The sequence below is a fragment of the Fusarium oxysporum genome, chromosome X (genome assembly GCF_013085055.1).
Source record: "Fusarium oxysporum Fo47 chromosome X, complete sequence".
Lineage (NCBI taxonomy): Eukaryota > Fungi > Ascomycota > Sordariomycetes > Hypocreales > Nectriaceae > Fusarium > Fusarium oxysporum.
Window position 1 is genome coordinate 1,305,197 of NC_072849.1, and position 18,807 is coordinate 1,324,003.

Consider the following 18,807-nt stretch of genomic DNA (forward strand, 5'->3'; position numbering starts at 1 on the left):
TTGCCAAGGTTCTGACGCGAGGCAATGGACAACACGCGTTGCCAGTCTTTGGGTTATATGAGACCCGTCTCGACCGTGACCCAATCAGACCAATCAGTTGACGGTTGGTAAGTCAACCCGTGAGCTCTAACACGGACACAGGTTTCTTCTTTCGACTCCAGGGTGTCCCCTGGCCAAGCGAGGTATCTTGACTGAGAAGTGTTGAAGCTGTGGATTCGAAGTTCAATGCCCGCGCCCCGACTCATCTGGATATTACAAGCACTCGGTTTCCAGTTTTTTTGCATGACATTCAAATCTCCATGATATGCGAGGACAGGTTTTGGCAATCTCCAGGGCCCTTTTGTAGTGCTCAAATGAGACTTGAGAGATCGAGGTTCCGCAACGGAAGGCCACGTGGTCATGAGCAGCTGGAAGAACTGTATTTCTATCGATCTACAGGTTGAAAGTACCGATTGTCAGGCTATGTTGCACAAACTCTTCAATTGCGGTATCTCCTTCGCTACTATTTGACCCGAGGTAGAGAGTTCGCAGAGTTCGCTAAGTTCGCACGGTCAAGAGGCCTCAATTAGGCACCGAACTTACTGCAGATTCTCATAGGCTAGACTTGCCTAATCAAGATTTATAACCACTGCCAGTTGAGGTCAACCATACACGCACCGGGGTAGTATGCCTACCACTTTTCGACCAAGTTTATCGGTACCCAAGAGGTGCATAATGGATGCTACCAGGTCAGTGGGGCTTATCTGAACGAAATATCAGCGATTGGCTCTCGGGCACTCCACTCGTTTCAAATTGTGGATAAAATAAACACCAGCAGTCCCGGAAACGCTCAAGGCCGTGGCGAGGTTATAAGTTAGCTACAACCACCTCAGTCTATGCGAAAAATCAGCTTTCTGCCGACTGGATAGCTTCAGGTCGTTGCATATCAATTCCACAATGCTGCCAAGTCAACGATCTAAGAAAAAGTTCCATCACAAGTCTAAGAATGGTTGCTCCAATTGCAAGCGGCGCAAAGTTAAGGTTAGAGTTATCCATGCATGCGTATCGTGCATCAAGTACTTACGAACGTGTGATTAGTGTGATGAACTTCAACCGAGATGCACCAACTGCACCAGGTTTCATTTGGAATGTCAATATGACATTCATCCAGTCGTGCCAGCATCTTCACTCGCAACCGCACCAATTGCCCCGGTGAAACCTGGACGAGGCCGGCCGCGTAAGAACTGGTCATCCCAGGGCGAGGACTCCTCGCTCCGATCCCACTTCCAGTCTGAACCCAGAGAGTCACCCCAGTCCCCAGAAACAGAACTGAACATGGCTCAAGCCGAGCTATTGCGTCAATTCATCATCTTCACTGGACCAAATCTTGGCGGCTCTGATGATCCTAATCACCCGATTGTCCAGTTCTGGTCACGAGATGCGACACTACTTGCCGCGTCGTATCCCTATCTCCTCCATCTCTGCCTCTCTCTTGCGGCGTACCATCTAGCATTTCTAGCATCCAACAATTCACTGAAAAGGTCACGCTATATTGCCTTGGCTAAAGATCACTTCTCTGTCGGGTTGATCCAGACAAATGAAACTTTGTCGCAAATAGACGCCTCAAATTGCGGCAGTCTGTATGTTTCAACAACGCTAGTTTGCTTCTGTGTGTTTGCAGCAGGTCCCACAGGGTCTGATGATCTATTTGTGTGTTCAGCCAACGGCAACTCACCTCATAGCTCTCTTTCACTAGCCCGTGGCACACGACTTATAAGGCAGCTTTTTGAAGAAAAAGTATTGTTCTCTGGGCTCACTGAGGCGCTCGGTAGCGGTAAGGCGCCTCCTGATGACCCCCGCCCAACCTACATCTGCGAGGGCTTCGCTCGGGTTGACTGGACTATTTCGGTTGGGAAACTTCGTGATCTTATTGTTTCAGATGCACTGCCGCGCAATGATGTCTTTGTACGATCTCTAGAAACCCTTACCAATATCTACGAAGCCACTTTCGGTAGTGAGGATGGGTGCATCAGGTGCCCACTGCACTACAAGATGGTTCTTATCTGGGTTTACATGATGGAAGACACCTTTATTGAATGCCTGCAGACCAAAGACCCTGTAGCTCTATTACTATTAGCCTATTACGCACCTCTGGTTCAGACTGTGAAGAGAGCTTGGTTTCTGCATGACTGGGCTGATCACATCCTCCTGGTATGCAAGAAGTATGTAGTACACAATTACCGTGACTTTCTTCAGTGGCCAACAGAAGCGGTGAGGGTAATATGAGCGGGTTTGGCATCTGGGGTTTTCCCTGAACAATAAGAAGGATCTTTGAAAAATGGTATCTACCTTTGTGTTGCATCATCAAAGGCCCAGCTCGATAGCATCCCATCCTCCCTTGACGTGCTGTGGCACTATACTATTACTATTGTAAAACGGAATAAAGGCCACTATGACCAGTAACATCAAAAAGGCGTCAAATATATATAGCATGGCCTCATTTTCGCTGATGAAACCATGGAATCCTTGCATGAATTCGATTGCACGAACCAGGTTTCGAATCCAAACCGCTACCACTGTTCCAGCCAGCACTGCTACGAAAGGCTGCCATCGAAGACCATTCGTATCATGCTGCCTCTTGGCTTTGCTCCAGAACTCATAGACCAGGCCCAGGTAAATAGCCAAAACTACTAATTGAAAGACGAGGCCACCCAAAACAATATGGTCTCCAATCTTCATCAGCTTGAGACTTCCGGTAACTTGGACAAGTCCACCACCGATCTGCGAGCAAAAAGCCACGATATCGGTAAGAATAAAGAGCACTGTTATGCTACATTTTCGATTAGGACGACCGAGTATACGTTGTTTTAATCGCCCCAGTGTGACGTATATCGTTGCGCAGACAAACACTGGCGCGACGAGAATGAGCATGAGTTGCAACATGAATGGCTTGGGTGAGTTGGGCAGCTGACCGCCCCAGGCGCGGCCATAATATCCAAATATTTCGCCTGAGTGGACAGTCAGCAATCGTTGCGTTGTCGGTGGTAGCGTGGCAAGACATGCATATACCACCAAGGATCATAGGGAAGAAAAAGCGCCGTTTTGTCTGTACAACACGGACGATATGTACGCATGTTGCAACGGCAAAGCATGCCATGAAGGCATAGCCAGCCGCAGTCGAAGGTGTATACGGGTAATAGAGGACCTTGCCATCCTCCAACTGGACTAAACCCATGATTGTGAAAGGAGGTGGGATTAAAGAGTCTAGGGCAAGAATGAAGAGGGAGAAGTGCAAGATCCGTTTCTGTCATCTTATAGCTGGTGTCCCAGAAAGAGCCTTCGGACTGATATTGTAACTAGTTGCAAGCTGGTCCACATTCTCGAAACGGTTCCTGAGAAGTGGAGTGCAATTTGGTCAAGCTATGCGTATAAACAGCGATTGGCTACAATACCCATTGAAGTCGGGCCTTCTCGACTTCTCTGGCGGTATGTTCACGGGATCCACTCACTATGAATAATCTTTAGGGTTGAAACAAGGCGAAACCATGATGTGTCCCTCACAACAACGATCAAAAGATTAGGGGTTCCGCGAGTCAACAACATGGTAATTTGCCGACGGCGCTTGGAAAGGAAAAGCCGGTAGTGGATAGCCATGGCTTGTTAAAACCCACATGACGTAGTCTGGTGTACCAAAAATACTAAGGCTGGGTCATTACGGACAAGCAAAGTTCCTTGACTTGGAATGCGAAAAAGAAAAGGGATATACGAAAACGCTAGAGCCGTAACTCGCTTTCTGTCATGTCCGAAGGTCCCGGCATTTTGTGTCCCTTACCTAACCAAGCTGAATGCTATAAAACAGCCGACTACGGTAGATATGGACGTAGAACAGCAGATGCATACGCACTTATTCCAGCATCAGATCGACTCCAAAAAAAATCATGCGTTTGCTTGCGCTTCTTTTATGTTCAGCAGCTCTTGCTTCCCCAACAGAGCCGCCGAAATGCAAACTTTCACCATTCGATAAAGCTTGGCCCATTGACGCCGAGTGGGCGGCATTGAATGAATCTATCAGTGGCAGTCTCATAAAAACACGCCCGGCTGCATCCTCCTGTTACAAAACGAATCCATTTGATTCACCATTGAAATGCAACGTCGTTGAGGCCAACTGGACTCAGTCGATGTTCCATGCCAACCTTCCCGAGTCGATTTCGTCCGCTTTATACGCCAACAATTCCTGCCTACCTCCTGGGGCTCAAGGGTATAGCAAAACGGTTGGTTGCCATCTCGGTGGCTATCCAAGTTATGTTGTAAATGCGACGAGCGATGAACAGATCGCTCTCGCTGTCAAATGGGCATCAGAGCGAAATATTCGCATCGTTGTTAAAGGAACTGGCCACGACTTATGCGGAAGGTTCGTATTTCGTTGCCGCCACGAAGCTTTCGGCTCTTGCTAATAGTGTTCTTATAGATCCAGTGGTGCACACTCCCTGTCCATCTGGACCCGTCACATGCAACGGGTCAAGTTCGATCCGAACTGGATAGTGCCTGGGACTAACAAGACAGACACCGTGCTGATCGCTGCAAGCGGACTCACTTACGGTGATGCAGTTGGTCACGCCCTCAAGCACGGCCATGTCATCGTAAGCGGTAATGATGCCACAGTTGGCTTGGGAGGGCACATTCAAGGCGGTGGTCATGGCCCATTGTCCAGCACCTTCGGTTTGGCCGCTGACAACATATACCAAGTGAGAGTTGTAACGACTCAGGGTCACATAGTCACTGCCGATACCACTCAGAATCAGGACCTGCTCTGGGCCATTCGAGGGGGTGGCGCGGGACAATATGGCATCGTTACTGAATACGTGCTGAAAGCTTATCCCGCGCCAAGTGTCATCGAAACCGGTTTCGCTATTTCTCCTCGTGGTAACACCTCAGCTGCATATGAAGCAACCTGGAACGCGTTCTCAGAGTTATTGCGCCTACTTCCTGATCTTATGGATGCTGGATTAGCCGGTGCAGTGGTAGTACAAGGTAATCACAAAGCCGGCATCAGCATCAGCCAGGGATTTTATGCCTTCAACAAGTCACAGACAGCCACCGAAAAGCTGGCTCAGATGGCAATCGATCGAGTCCATGCTTTTACTGGCAACGACAGCAGCATCCTATCCGTCGTTGCTTCCAACACAACTGTCTATCCCACCTACAAGGGGTTCTTCGAAGCCTTGAATGCTGGAGGCTCAAACCAGGCCGGAGCTTATTCAATGCCGTCCAGTCGACTTCTTGGCCGCCGAGAGACGTCCGAAATCAGCCAGAAGAGGTTAATTAGCTACCTCAAGCGGATGCTTACAAACTCAGACCCGGAAGGATCCGGTATGGTTGTTATCGGTTTGCAAGGTGGGCCGGGTCCTGCGAACACGCCAAGAAACATGCAAGGCGCACTTCTACCAGCATGGCGATCGACCTATCTTCATACAATGAGCTACAGTCTGACTCTCGACACTACTCTTACGCCGGCAGAAACGCTGGCAAAAGGAGCATGTGATCTGAACGATTCAAAGGAAAAGCTCTGGCAGGAATGGGCGCCAGATACTGGAGCGTATATGAATGAGGCAAATCCTTATAATCCGTCTTTCAAAAAGGACTTCTACGGAGTATTCTATTCCCGCCTGTTGGCGGTGAAGAAAAAGTATGACCCTACTCAGAGTCTTTGGGTTTTATCGGGAGTCGGAAGTGATGCTTGGGATTATAGTCTAGACACAGGCAAGCTTTGTAGAAGGATTTAAAATACCCGTGGCTCTAGTTTTGTTGCGGTAGGTACTGCTTGTTAGGTATAGTTTCGATAAATACATCCCATTACAAGTGAACCTGGCTTTGGACATAACATTTCGAAGGTTTCTGGAGAATGTTGAATCTTCACGAGAGGATCAAAGGAATCATGTTGCGGAGCTCTGTGGAAGATCAAACTCATCTGATGCGGGAGTAGCTGGGCCGGAGTAGCGGTCCGTAGTTGAATGGGTCGTTTCTTCGTTACCGTCGTTTGCAGTGCCTCCCGAGATATTAAAAGCGCGCTCGCTGCAACGTATGTAATGGAACTCGAGGCGCTGCACTCCGTTGTACCCTAGGTCCAGGTTGCAGATGCCGCAGTTATTGAATTACGAGTCATAAAGATGGAAAAGACGGACTCATGGAGGTTAGTAGTGCTTTGGGAGATAGTCATTGATGTCGTTCGACGTCTACAAGTCGAACACGACAGACCGTTTGCTCAACTCGGTCTCCTTCAAATACGACATGACCCCAGAGATTGTAGCGCCCTTCTGTTACCTCTGTTTCATCTGACAGAACTAAGACATACTACAGGACAGGTCGCAGCGCACGTCGATGCGCTATCGACACAAATGCTACAGCCTGCAGTCTAGCCAGCTCCTCCCCAAACAGACTCTCCTCGACGAATCAGGCCAGAGTTTACTCAACCGCCTTCACGGACTTCTTTTCAAAAACACCTCAACTGGTGGCATTGATTATGGATTCCGTCGATTCATTTTGTCTGTGTCAGTCATCCACCAACGGCCAGCCAACTTGTCCTTGGCTGATACCGGAATGGGCAAATCATCACTTCGAAAGAAAAGAAAACGATGTCTTATTATCTTAAACCGACACTTAATTGTGCCTGTTGGTTTGTGACCAACATACCAGAGAGCGCGAAATCATATTAAGCCGAAGTTCTAGTATCACTGCATTCAAAGCCAGCAATACGCTTGCAACAAAGTGGGAACAATTTACATCTCATGGAGTTTTTTTTTAGAAACCCGAGATAAGGTCAGAGCTATTTAAAATGACATTAACATTCTCATACTCGAGTTAGTCTTCCTGCAGCGATGATTATAAATCAAGACCAGCGTCTGAATATTGTCCGCGTCATTGAGCGGGGTACTTGTCCTCACCCAACATCCTTTGATACTGCCATATCTTTATTTAAGAAACGCAGAATCACGAAAAATAAACATTTTCAGGTATATCTCAATATGAGTAGTGCATCAGGCCTGGTTGAGCTCGCTCAGAGCCTGATCGAACATGGTCCCCGCAAGACAATGCAGACATCTCGCCGCATACGAGCCATTCACAACCATACCACTATTGTGGATACTACTCACGGAGTCTATGTTTGGGAACATGACAGTTTCCCCACTATCTATGTGCCGGTGGTTGATGTGAAGAACGCGAAGCTGGTTGATAAGAAGAACATCTCGGTGGAGCTCAAAGAGAGGGCTGCGATAGCTCAACTCGTGATCCCAGCCCATGATAGTATCAAGGAGGCAAAAGTGGACAATGTTGTGCGCTTCTTTCAAGATGTGACCCTTGGGGCACTTTCTGATATGGTGCGGGTTGAATTTCGCAGTATAGGTAAGCTTTTGAGTATGACTTAAGAATATCAGCGCACTGACAGATGTTAGATCAATGGTTTGAGGAGGATGAACCCATCTTCGTCCACGCGAAAGATCCCTTCAAACGCGTTGACATCCTGCACTCCACACGTCCCATTGAAGTCAAAGTCAACGGCAGAACAGTTGCGAAAGCTACATCATCCATGCATCTCCTCGAGACAGGTCTGCCGACTCGTTACTACCTTCCATTGTCTGCTGTTGATCAGACTGTCCTATTGAAAAGCCCCGTCAGATCTAAGTGTCCTTACAAGGGCGAGGCCGAATACTATAATATTGTCATCGACGGAAAGACCTTTGAGAACCTGGTCTGGTATTATAACCACCCAACTCTTGAGAGCGCAGCGATTGCACGACTTGTCTGCTTTTACAACGAGAAGGTTGATATCATCTTAGATGGTGAACTCCAGGAACGTCCCAGAACTAAATTTGCATAGTCTGACGGATGACCTTACCTGTAAAATTCAATGCAGTATCATTCATCTTTCACGATGGTCATGGTCAACTCTCGCCGCCCCTTTGTTGTTGAAATCCACTAAATTTAGCCATTAATGTCTATGCTGCTCAAGAATTAAGTGAGACACTTCCTACTCCTAAATTCGTGTACCCCCGACTCGAATATCCTCCGTTTCTGGAATAATGGTGACACAGCATGTAAAGTAAAGCTCATTCCAGCGCACGGATAAGTACTGTGAAGATCTCGATGATGTCACTTTGATAAATCACCAAGGCAACCAGGCATAATATGATACAGGGACAAGTCAGTGAATAAGAAATCAACGGAAGGGCCCAACAACGCCCAAGACATTGTGCCGTACTTGTTTCACCTTCTATGACGATAAGACTTGTCCCAATGAGTCTTGTAAACCACGTTTCGACTGCAGATGCTTGTTTCCCCGTGCATAAGATATTGAGACATTGCAGGGGTATAGTCAATACGAAATTCGTGCTACCCACCGTATTCGCTAGCGACGGTGATGCGGAAGTATATAATGAATCAGCAGTCCGGTTTTCGAGATGATCTGTCGCACATGGAGCAAAAGCAATTTGTCTGATGAGCACAAAGGGTCAGCCACATCCCGGGGTGATTAACCAGCGTTTGACAAGAAACAGAAATTGTCGTGGGTAGGGAGCTTTGTTCCGAATTGTGACATTGGAGACGATACACCGGCGGACACAATATCACAGCCCATTGGCATCAGTCCTTGGTGCACCATTCTTGGTTTCTATGAGCAGATGTCCATTTGTATGCTATGTTGCAGCGTACCATTCTAAGAAATTCACATGCTCGTGTCTTTTCTTGCCCTGGGATGGTACCCAAGTACCTGTAACACGGCTTTGGGAGCTTGTATCATATTCGCGCATCATCAAGGATTATACCATGGACACAAGCTGGATCATACGTTGTAGAACAAGCATCGCTCAATTACCGACTTTCGTTGTCAAGGCTGAAGCGACAGTCCCCAGCCACTAGGAACTAAAGAAACCGGTGAGTGAGCGGGGAACATTACCAAGCAGGCCAAGCTACCAGCTCATGAGAGTATCATATTCATGCACTAATGCTGTACCAGCATAAGCTTTTCAGCCTCCCGATAATTCACAGAATACGATTTATTGGTCCGGATGTATTACTCTGCATATAGCCGTCAATTCCTGGGATTCAGCGCCTAATCGTGCTTATCTCGTTACAATATTGCGGATAATCCTGGGCCCGTGCAGTGAAAAGAAGCATGCAGATCAGAGTAAGCTCAGACCTCAATAGGGAAGCTAAGAGAAACAGTTGAGATCTGGATCCGATCTGTCATCTACCGATACCACATCATCCTGTTGCATGAAATCGTCTTTTCCGTTTTCAGCCTCATTGTGCCCGCATGATAGCTGCGAAAACTCGGTGTCGATTGGCTCGCCTCCCACTAGACGTTAGTTGGTTGAACGATTTCCGTTTCGCCACACATGAAAGATGGGCGGGCCGTCACTTGGCAGAAGAACGGTGTGCGACGGAAGATCTAGGTGCTGTGAGACAAAAGTCTTGACTGATCTCAGTGAATATCGAATCGGTATTATGATAAAATTGTATGCGACATGTTGTCGTTTTTTTGCAGGTTGCGCTATGGCCGTTAGAGTTTGTTTGACACTTTGACAGCCGGAGCATGCGGTTTGACATCACATCACGACGAGGAAAAGTGGCCTTGCCTCCCGTTGGTGGCAAACAAACGGTCACGGTAAATACTTGCCGCTAATCATCCGCATTTTGGTAAGGTAGGCTACTGTATTGTCATCCGACCGTGAAGCGAGCGGTCAAGAAGACACCAGTCAAGCTCAAAGCTTAAAAAGAAGCAAATTCTTACAGTGAGTGATTCGTGTTGGTGCTAGGCTATCGAGATCTTGAGTAATGAGCAGGGGAGGAGGTCGACGCGGGAATGCGCAGAGGCATTCAATCTCCGCCAACGCCCATTCCATTAGCTCATGTCTTGCATGGAGCGATAATGATGATGCGCTGAGAATATCCGCAGTATTAGCAGAGATTCTCCGTGAACCAGGATCTTTCCCCCCTCGTTTGCCAAGTGATAAACATTGCATTGGATGTCGTGAATTGACCGGGGGGTGGCAACGCTGCAAAACTTGCGTGGGGGGTTACAGTAGCGTTGCACCGAGTCGGTTTGCGGGCCGTAGTACCATAAGCGCACTCGTTCAGCGGCCGTGGATTTTCTGTTAGGCTACTTGAGAGTCATGAGGCCCGCCAAAAGAGTTTTTTCTTTCTCTCTTGGACTCTCTTTTCACGTTCGGGTCTTGCAACTTCGCGCCCTTGCTCTCTCAGACCATTTCCTTTCCAAGAGAAGAAGAAAAGAAACTCAAGATTTGTTGTAAATATCATGAATTTGAGAGCAAGGGAAGACAAAGATCCTAATGCTTTCCCCACGAGGCAACTTCTAATTCTCGGTATGCGCGCCTCTCTCTCACCGCCATAACGGCCCCTCACCCATGATAATCTCACGAGCGCTAACCACGACATGCAGCAATATGTCGCTTTTCGGAGCCGATTGCCTTCAATTCCATTCTGGCCTACACATTTGTGATGGTCAAGGATTTGGGTATTGCTGAGAAAGATGCTTCACTTTACGCGGGACTGCTCGTCTCGGCATATGCGGTCGCTGAGGCGCTGACCTCGATGGGATGGGGTATTCTTTCGGACCGCGTCGGTCGAAAGCCCGTTGTTCTGTTTGGACTCGTTGGCGTGGCATTGTCGAGTCTTATTTTTGGTTTGGCTAAGAGCTACTGGGTTGCTCTTCTGGCAAGGTTTGTCGGCGGCGCGCTGAACGGAAACGTGTCGGTCATGCAGACTATGGTCGCTGAGATGGTGAAATTGCCTGAGCATGAGCGTAAGTTTTTCTTTGAGCTAGGATTATCGTGGAGATGCTGACTTTCTCACAGCCAAGGCTTACGCCGTGCAGCCTTTCGTCTGGACTCTTGGCGGCATCATCGGATCCGCGATGGGAGGTTTCCTCGCTCAACCTGCCAAGTTTTACCCTTCAATCTTTTCAGAGGATGGACTGTTTGGGCGATATCCTTACCTGCTCCCTAACCTTGTGTCAGTGGCCGTGGTGGCCATCGCCGTCATTCAAGGACTCTTTCTTCTTGAGGAGACACTTGTGAAGCCCGGATCCGAGGGCGAGAATGGCGTTATCAACTACCAAGAAGTCCCTGCTATAGACGATCTCGAATCTATCGATGAGCGCACACCTCTCCGACGCTCTGCCGTCCGCACCTCCGTTTCTCGCAGCCGTCGACACATGTCTCCCTCCACCAGCCGATCACGACCTCGCTTCGCCGAGTCCAGTCTTGGAATGGCAGTTGAACACGACTTTATCGACCTCCGCCGCTCTTCTTTCGGAACTGTGCACTCCATTGTCCTTCCTCAGGATCTCCTCACACCCCCTAACGAGGAGCAGGAGGACGAGCAGGCCAAGTCCGGTGAACGAACGTTCAACAAGACGATCATGATGCTCATCGTCGCACTACTTATCTTCTCGTATCACCAGATGGCTGCAAGCAGCCTTCTCGCCACGTATCTGCTCGACGATCCTGCTGAGAAACGCGGAACTATTGACTGGATTGGTGGTCTTGGTTACACCGTACACGATGTCGGCGTATACCTTGCAGTGAACGGAGTACTGGGTCTGTTCATCCAGGCCGTCATCTTCCCCGTGTTCGTTAGCCGCGTTGGAGTATGGCATTCCTTTGTGAGCATGATTATCTTGTATCCTGCTTCCTACTTGCTCATGCCATTCCTCTCTGCGTTTGGCGAACCAGTTGTCTCCTTGGGAATCTACGCATCCTTGTTAATGCAGAGTTTCTGCGGGCTGATAGTGGCACCTGTTACTCTCATTCTTATTAAGGATGCTACGCCATCTCCTCAGGTGCTTGGCCGAGTCAATGGCTTGGCTATGTCTGGTGCCTGTTTGGCACGTACTGTTGCGCCGCCTCTTGCTGGAGTTTTCTATGCTCTGTCAGGTTCTGTGTCAGCGTGGTTCAGCTGTGTTGTTGTAGCTGTTATCGGAGCAGTTCAGCTTTTCTGGATTCCACGAAGAAGTATCAAGAAGGACGATGTCATGGTGGATAACGCCCTTACCAAGACAGCCACCAATGAATCTCGCCGTGGTCGACGTGGCAGGAACTCTTTGTCATAAAAGGCCATGTGTGTTACGAAGATGCTGGATTCAGTCGGTTACCGAAGACGATCCTCTTAGCTGATGGAACGACGGAGTATAGCAATGATTAGGTATGAATGAAAGGAAGCAGCGCCATAACCAACCTCGACAACGATAAGCGAGCGGGCATATTCGGCACTCTCGAGACGCCTTTGAAGACGATCATTTTCGTACACAACGATGCACAACATCCAACACGATCCTTCGCGACGCCCACCGAAAGCCGTGGGCTATGTAATTCTCTCCTTTGATCACAGCAACTCCCGTTTCCAAAGTATCATATACGCCACCCTTCATTGATCGACATGAAGCTGAGGCACTCTTGTCTATTCCACTTGCGCATTTCTCATGGTTTCGTGTCGCTTTTCCGTTTCTGCTTTTCGGGGTGAACGATAGTTCCCAAGGCGCAAGGTATCGGTTCCATGATCTGGAAGGTAATGATGCAATCCAAAATTGCTTTATCTGCGAGCAACTACTCAACAGAATCCTTATGCTAGAGTTCGATTTTCTTTGTTTTTATGTTAGCTTGGGGGGGGGGGGGGGGGGGGGGGGCTGAAGAGCTTCATGTTCTGCAATCCATCGTAGCCAATATAGTATGATCATACCGTTTCGCGTTATCGGCTGTCTCCTTCAGTGCTTTGATGATCCTCAAACTTTATCACTGTAAGAGCAACTTCTAGGTGAATGATTAATGGCTGCAGTACTCACTCAAGAGAATCGTGCAACATATAGGAGAAATAGGGAGATAGATAATCTTCTATAAGTAGCGAATCATCCGCCCAGCGAACCCGCCGTGCAAGGGTATTGGCTGGATAAGTTCAGCGGCGCGGCACAGAATCACACCCACCATCTTTTCTTGAGCGACAACGATTCGATTAACCGGCGGACATAGCACCTGGATATCACTATATGTACGCAGCTGCCTAGATGGTCCAGTAAAAAGTCTCCTCTTTATCGCGTGAAGCGACAGCCACCCATCTACTGACTGGGAGGGTTCGCCGGCGGTCATGAAACCAAAAGCGAGGGTACAATCAACAACCAGCCTCACTGCCAGCGGACAAGGAGATATGCCCGTGGTACCGTTGCATTATCGGATGGCCTGACGTCGCAAGAACTTGGGGTGGACATGGGCAGACAATCACGATGCAAGATATCCAGAAGCAAGCCCTCGAAGTTTCTATACCTAAGTCTGTAGCCTCATTGTATTGACAGACATGTCACTCTTCCATCGCCCTTGGCAAACAACTACCGACATCGGGTTCCAGGTTAAATGTCAGGCCACTTTGGGGTAAATGCGGAGTGAACCGGTGATAGTGCGGGGAGTTTTGTTGCGGGGAATTGCCTTTTCCAGGCGCATTCCCTTCATCCGAGCCGAAGCACCCTCAGCCCGGGGACCAGCCCGAGAAGGATATAAGTAGATTGAAAGGACTCCGAATTCCCCAGATTCTGTACTCCAAATCATCTGTTATCTGATCAATACACCCATCTACTCGCTCTAATCTCCAACACTTTCATCATGAGCTCTTCCATCCAGACTCTCTCCCGTGGTGTTCGCACTGCTCCTCGTGCTCTCCGTGGACTTACCCAGGTTCGACGACTGAGCACCACCGAGCCCAGCCGTAACCTCTCCAACACTCGCGATTCGGCTGTCCATGATCCCATCATGGACAAGTTCTGGGGCAACCGTGTCAACGTTTCCGAAACTTCCGCCATCGTCACTGAGACACCCAGCATCTCCGCTACCACTACCAGCCGTGACCCTCCTCTGGGCACCAACGTCTTTGAGCCTTCATCCGCTCCTCGCTGGTCTGGCATCTCCATCCCTGCTGGCCGACAATAGATGAGTAGTGGCCATAGCATCGCACACACCACCACAAACAAGGCATTGTCAGCTTCCAGATGACTGTCCTAACCCATCGCGTCGGGATTTATCCCACCGAATGACGATATGAAACGTTCCACCACGCCCCGACATACCATTACTACACCACGGATACCCAGCCTCTTCATGAAATGAGAAAAAAATATTCGCAGAAATTTGTATATACCAGAATCGCTTGGAGGTCTCTGAAAGAATGAATCTTGGAGCGAACTATGGCAAGGGATCATTGGATTTTAGCAAGGAAAGCAGCTGCGATTGACCGAGCAGAGTAAAGACTTTTCCTCGATTTGTACATAAGCTGGATCTGATTACTAGGCGTTTATAGTTCTAGCAATTGTATATAATGATCGATAACCTGTCAAAACTGAATACGCGTCGCCGTGATTGTAAACTCGATGCTGAGACGATCTCCAACGCATAATGATCCACCATCAACCCCATGCTTCGGTAGACTTCGGTCTCTATTCCACCGGACCTTCGGAAAGTTTCTAGAGGTCCACTTAGCCTCCGATGCGGGCCAAAGCCTGGAAGCTATCGTCGGTCTCCACCGGGACCTAGATTTGGCTCCGAGTTGATCATGTTGTCTCATTCTCAGTTGGAATTACAAGTATGTTGCCCAAACCGGGTCAGCGATTATTATATGAACATGCCGTTAAGGTATTCTATAGTTTCTTTCACCTCATAAATCTCTATACACGTTGACTCACGTCATTCAAGCAATAATCAGGTCAAGTTCCAACCCTACTCAGCTATGAATCTACAAGATCCATTGGGAAGCCATTATAAGAACGGATAAAGCCAGGAAGCTACTTGAACCTGTGAGCTTGATGGCAGAGTTGCCCTCAGCCTCAGCAGACGACGACTTGGAAACAGGCGTGGATGTCGAAGAGGGAGAGTCCTCCGCCTTGTCCGTCTTGCCGGTCTCATTCTGATGTCCAGGGGCAGAAGAGTCATCGATCAACAAGTTGGAAACAACAACAAAGTTAGAGAACTTCTGTTCCAAAGCATCACCCCCATTTCCCTCTGCCTTCAGGCCCTCGGCCGATTTTCGAAGGACAGGGAGTATGGAACTGGCTGTGAAGGGAGCCACCTGGGTGGCCACGGCAAGCCATCGGTGCGTGAAGCCTTTGTACATGACGATGTCGCGAGGGCATTTTCCTTTGCTATTCGCACACGCGATCTCATTGAAGTCACCATTCTTTTTGAAGAATGTCTCCAAGGTTGCTGATGCGAGGTTCTCGGTACGTTTCCTCCATTCATCTGATCCTTCAGTCTGAAAAGATGAGTCAGTATAAAACCATTTATCATCAAGTTATATACTTACAAAGTTGTACATGAATGCAGCACCCATGGTTAGTCCTGCCGAATTGGCAGACCACTGGATCTGGTTGACATTTGAGCAGTTCTTGGTCGCCTCTGTAGCTTGAGCACCATCATAGACTGCCCAAGTCTCCTTGTCGATTAACTCACTGGTCTCGAGCCAGTCCCAGGTCTTTGAGGCATAGTCGGCGTATGTCTCGTTGGATGTGAGTCTAGCGAGACGAGCGCCAAGATTGAAGAAAAGAACATTGGCAAGTGCTATAGAGGTTAGTGACTTGAAGGCAGAACTTGATGAGGTAACATACTCGACTTGTAATCGAAACCAGCATTGGTCATCATGATTTGCCATCGAAGACCGCCATTGCAGGTCTTCTGCGCTACTTCTGTGTCCCATCGTGCGCGTTGCTCTTCCCAGACTGCAACGGCAAGATCAAGCCATTCAGGTTGGCCTTCAGAGGGTTCAGGATAGCCATATTCGGCGGCTGTCAGTGCAGCAAAGGCCCAAATAGACTGGTCGTCGTTGCCCATGCTCGCAGTGTTGTTGGCGGGCATGAAGTCCTTTCCCTTGCCAACCTGCCATTGAATGCCCTCCGTAACAAGCTTGTTGTAGGTCTTGTCGCCTGTCAATTGCCAATAGTCCACAAAAGAACCCATGAACGCCCCCGACTGGTACCAATAGTACCCATCTGTTCCCATAGTCCTTTCGGGCAGAAGACCAGGGGTTTGACCAGTCTCATTGCCCTTGTAGAAACTGATGAGATCCCCAGCAAGACCCTTAGACGCGTCTAAAATGCCATCCTTGCTGTCAAGCTTCATAGACTGGACAGGTGCAAACTGTGCCAAAAATAGCACCAGGCCAGCACCCTTCTGGAATGCACCCATTGTGTTATGACGGAAATAAGAAACGAGTGTGGAGAAGATTGATAAGGTTACTACAACTTTAGGAATTGGGGCTGACGCGAAGGCTTTTATCATCAGACAAAAATTGTAACGCGCTAGGCAGCGCGAGCCAAGCAAAAGGCGCAGTTGAGCTAGCGAAATGAGCGAAATCATTACCCGCCGGTTGGACTGAATCCTTCGGGGGCTATGTTGACCCAATAACATCGTGAATATTCAAATTACGACCCAGATTTGCTTATGTCAGATGTTTACCAAGACTCACAAAATTCGAGTATTCTAATGCTTAAAACCATGTATGAAAATAACGGCAATTGAAACATCGTCGATTTGTGAACCGTGTTGATCAAGAGGGTGTGAACATGCTCAATATGCCCTGGAATGGATGAAGAGGGTTGAAGAATACGTCACCAAAGACCTACCGCCAAGGAAATAACATGCCACCAAAGAGAGCAATCAAGGACGCTTGCAAAACAAGCCCTCCAGAAGCGGCGCAGTGATAAGACACGATCACTCGAAGAGAGTTGTTCCAGTTTTAAGCTCAGCCTCAGGCCCGGATTGCCGCTCGATTTATGAAGTCGTTACATTTTTGACAGTCATGCAAGTCTCGCATAGTTATCTGATACGAGCTGCGCATTCTCACCCTGTTTTCGCCAACGAATGGGGTTAGGTCTTACTCGCTTCTTGCTTGGCAGCGTGTTGTTTCCGGCGACTACTGTGTTTGGAATAGCTTAGCCTATACCGATTAGGCTCTGTCACTGGTGGTTGGATCTGTTTCACTAAGGAAATGTTTTCAACTATGTGATTGTTTGTGATAATTAAGTCAGGAACCGCCTCGAGCGTGAGTGACCATGAGCACCTTACCTCAACCACGGCCGTCCACTATTGAAGAGCAAGAGAATGAAAGGAAGATTTGGATCATGTCGGAGACATGAAGTGTCACGTGGAAGAGTAAAGCCATGATAGCGCCTCAACAATTGTCTTAACCCCATAAGCATTAACTATATAGATACAAGAACACAAGTTTTTAACTGTGATTGATGCCTTCGAGTACATCCGGTGTATTTGGGTAGATTGTACGGTGTGTCCAACCCAATTCTAAGGCTCGCTTAGAAGCCGCCGAAGCCACCGCTTCCAAAGCTGAAGTTAGGCTGAGAAGGCTGGGCCTGCTGGTTATCAGCGCTCTCCTGGTTCTCAGACTCAGAGTCTTGGTCCTGGTTCTCGTTGTCGGACTGTTCATCCTTGTTCTCATCGTCAGAGTCGTCGTCCTTCTTGTCATCATCAGACTCATCCTTGTCACCATCATCGTTGTCGCCGGACTGATCGTCACCAGACTGGTCGTCACCCTGAGAGCCATCAGCGGAGGTCTCAACAGGGTCAGCAACCTCAGATGCGGCAGGGGTCTCAGAGCCATTGGCAGGAGTGGTAGGGGTAGCAGGGGCCTCAGTAGAGTCTCCAGAACCAGAGCCCGAACCAGAGCCAGCATTAGAGTCACAAGTGCCAACCTCCTTGGGCTCACTGCCGTCAGTGACACCCTCGAAAGTGATGCACTCCTTGGGAACGTTGGTGAGCTGGATGCCGGAGATCTTGGCGGTGTCACCCATGTTAGGGTTGATGCCGACGAGGATCTTTCCGTTGCTGGCAGAACCGCCAGAGATCTCGACGTGGCGAGCGGGCATCTCCTTGCAGTTACCGCAGCTACGGTAGAGCTTGCCAAAGTCAGAGACCTCGAAGTCCTTGATGATGACGGTACCTCCACCGTTGTGCTGGATGACCTTGTCCTCGGCACCGGTAGCGCCGCCACCGTTGATGGTGGTGGTCTCACCATCTTCCTGCTTCTTGATGGAGAAAGCATCCTCGCAGACGGCGTCCCAGACAACGTTGTTGAGAGTGCAGCCACCGTTGCAGTGAACGCCCTCGATCTGGTTGGGACCTGTAACAGTTAGGACTGGCTGGGAATAAGAATGACTGGTTGAACTTACCAATGCGGACGTTAGAAAGAGTGGCACCCTTCTCGAGAATGAAGACGGCATCGGAGTCGCCGCCCTCGGCCTGACCAGTGCAAGAAACACCACGGTCGAAGATAGCATTGCCACCATCGAATGACTCGCCGGCAGCAATGGTCATGGGAGCATCGAGAACACTGCTTCCACCAGAACCACCGGAGCCGCCCTCGCTATCCTGACGACGAGAGAGAGATGGAGCGCCAGTAATGAGGGGAGCGGGAGCGGCATAGGCACCAATGGCCAGAGTGGCCGCCATGATCACACGGTACTGCATTTTGATGATTGGTAGGAAAGAATGCTTGGTATGTGATGAAAGATGAGTGCAAAGACAGAAAATGGTATCAAACCAGTAAATACTTTAGGAATGGTTAAGACAAATAAAGAATGACCAAGCACAGCTTGTCGAAAGAGTGAAATAAAATGCAAAGAAAGTGATGATGAGACAAAGAACAAAAAGAGGACTCAGTGGAGGAGATGTCTTGGAAACTTATAGGTTTGTCACTTCCTGGGAGTCATTCGTCAACTCAGTGACATACTCCCCAGAAGCCAAGTTTTCGCTCATCAGATTGCCCACA

The 18,807-nt window shown here is 48.8% G+C and overlaps 6 protein-coding genes across 6 annotated transcripts; 4 read left to right on the top strand and 2 right to left on the bottom strand.

The window, feature by feature from the left end:
- Window positions 1–985: 985 nt before the first annotated feature.
- FOBCDRAFT_244345 (uncharacterized protein) lies at window positions 986–5,762 on the top strand (the record flags this gene model as incomplete). Its single annotated transcript, XM_031191390.3, has 9 exons — window positions 986–1,020; window positions 1,116–1,619; window positions 1,722–2,190; window positions 2,470–2,652; window positions 2,686–2,785; window positions 2,826–2,933; window positions 3,340–3,465; window positions 3,949–4,390; window positions 4,448–5,762. 9 exons carry the CDS (start codon window positions 986–988, stop codon window positions 5,760–5,762), a joined length of 3,282 nt encoding a protein of 1,093 aa, XP_031032621.3.
- A 1,176-nt stretch (window positions 5,763–6,938) lies between these two features.
- FOBCDRAFT_323642 (uncharacterized protein) lies at window positions 6,939–7,964 on the top strand. The gene is made up of 2 exons (XM_031191391.3): window positions 6,939–7,380; window positions 7,431–7,964. The coding sequence occupies exons 1-2, from the start codon at window positions 7,002–7,004 to the stop codon at window positions 7,853–7,855; spliced, it is 804 nt and encodes a 267-aa protein (XP_031032622.2). The 5' UTR covers window positions 6,939–7,001; the 3' UTR covers window positions 7,856–7,964.
- A 2,327-nt stretch (window positions 7,965–10,291) lies between these two features.
- Window positions 10,292–12,106, top strand: FOBCDRAFT_145906 (major facilitator superfamily domain-containing protein; the record flags this gene model as incomplete). The annotated part of the gene is made up of 3 exons (XM_031191392.2): window positions 10,292–10,358; window positions 10,436–10,798; window positions 10,851–12,106. The coding sequence occupies 3 exons, from the start codon at window positions 10,292–10,294 to the stop codon at window positions 12,104–12,106; spliced, it is 1,686 nt and encodes a 561-aa protein (XP_031032623.2).
- Window positions 12,107–13,565: 1,459 nt separating this feature from the next.
- FOBCDRAFT_264802 (uncharacterized protein) lies at window positions 13,566–14,411 on the top strand. The gene has a single exon (XM_031191393.3). The coding sequence runs from the start codon at window positions 13,644–13,646 to the stop codon at window positions 13,965–13,967; it is 324 nt and encodes a 107-aa protein (XP_031032624.2). The 5' UTR covers window positions 13,566–13,643; the 3' UTR covers window positions 13,968–14,411.
- A 206-nt stretch (window positions 14,412–14,617) lies between these two features.
- Window positions 14,618–16,211, bottom strand: FOBCDRAFT_190933 (glycosyl hydrolase family 76-domain-containing protein; the record flags this gene model as incomplete). The annotated part of the gene is made up of 3 exons (XM_031191394.3): window positions 14,618–15,282; window positions 15,334–15,587; window positions 15,635–16,211. The coding sequence occupies 3 exons, from the start codon at window positions 16,209–16,211 to the stop codon at window positions 14,767–14,769; spliced, it is 1,347 nt and encodes a 448-aa protein (XP_031032625.2). The 3' UTR covers window positions 14,618–14,766.
- A 981-nt stretch (window positions 16,212–17,192) lies between these two features.
- On the bottom strand, window positions 17,193–18,664 carry FOBCDRAFT_264804 (pectate lyase-domain-containing protein). Its single transcript, XM_031191395.3, has 2 exons — window positions 18,209–18,664; window positions 17,193–18,159 (listed from the first exon to the last, which is right to left on the bottom strand). The coding sequence occupies exons 1-2, from the start codon at window positions 18,504–18,506 to the stop codon at window positions 17,336–17,338; spliced, it is 1,122 nt and encodes a 373-aa protein (XP_031032626.2). The 5' UTR covers window positions 18,507–18,664; the 3' UTR covers window positions 17,193–17,335.
- Window positions 18,665–18,807: the final 143 nt, after the last annotated feature.

Bases quoted from the DNA above. Each gene is read 5' to 3' on its own strand.
- FOBCDRAFT_264802 (XM_031191393.3), top strand. From the start codon at position 13,644: ATGAGCTCTTCCATCCAGACTCTCTCCCGTGGTGTTCGCACTGCTCCT.
- FOBCDRAFT_323642 (XM_031191391.3), top strand. From the start codon at position 7,002: ATGAGTAGTGCATCAGGCCTGGTTGAGCTCGCTCAGAGCCTGATCGAA. The intron at 7,381-7,430 runs GTAAGCTTTTGA...GACAGATGTTAG, and splicing joins GGTTGAATTTCGCAGTATAG to ATCAATGGTTTGAGGAGGAT.
- FOBCDRAFT_264804 (XM_031191395.3), bottom strand. From the start codon at position 18,506: ATGCAGTACCGTGTGATCATGGCGGCCACTCTGGCCATTGGTGCCTAT. The intron at 18,160-18,208 runs GTAAGTTCAACC...TAACTGTTACAG, and splicing joins TCTTTCTAACGTCCGCATTG to GTCCCAACCAGATCGAGGGC.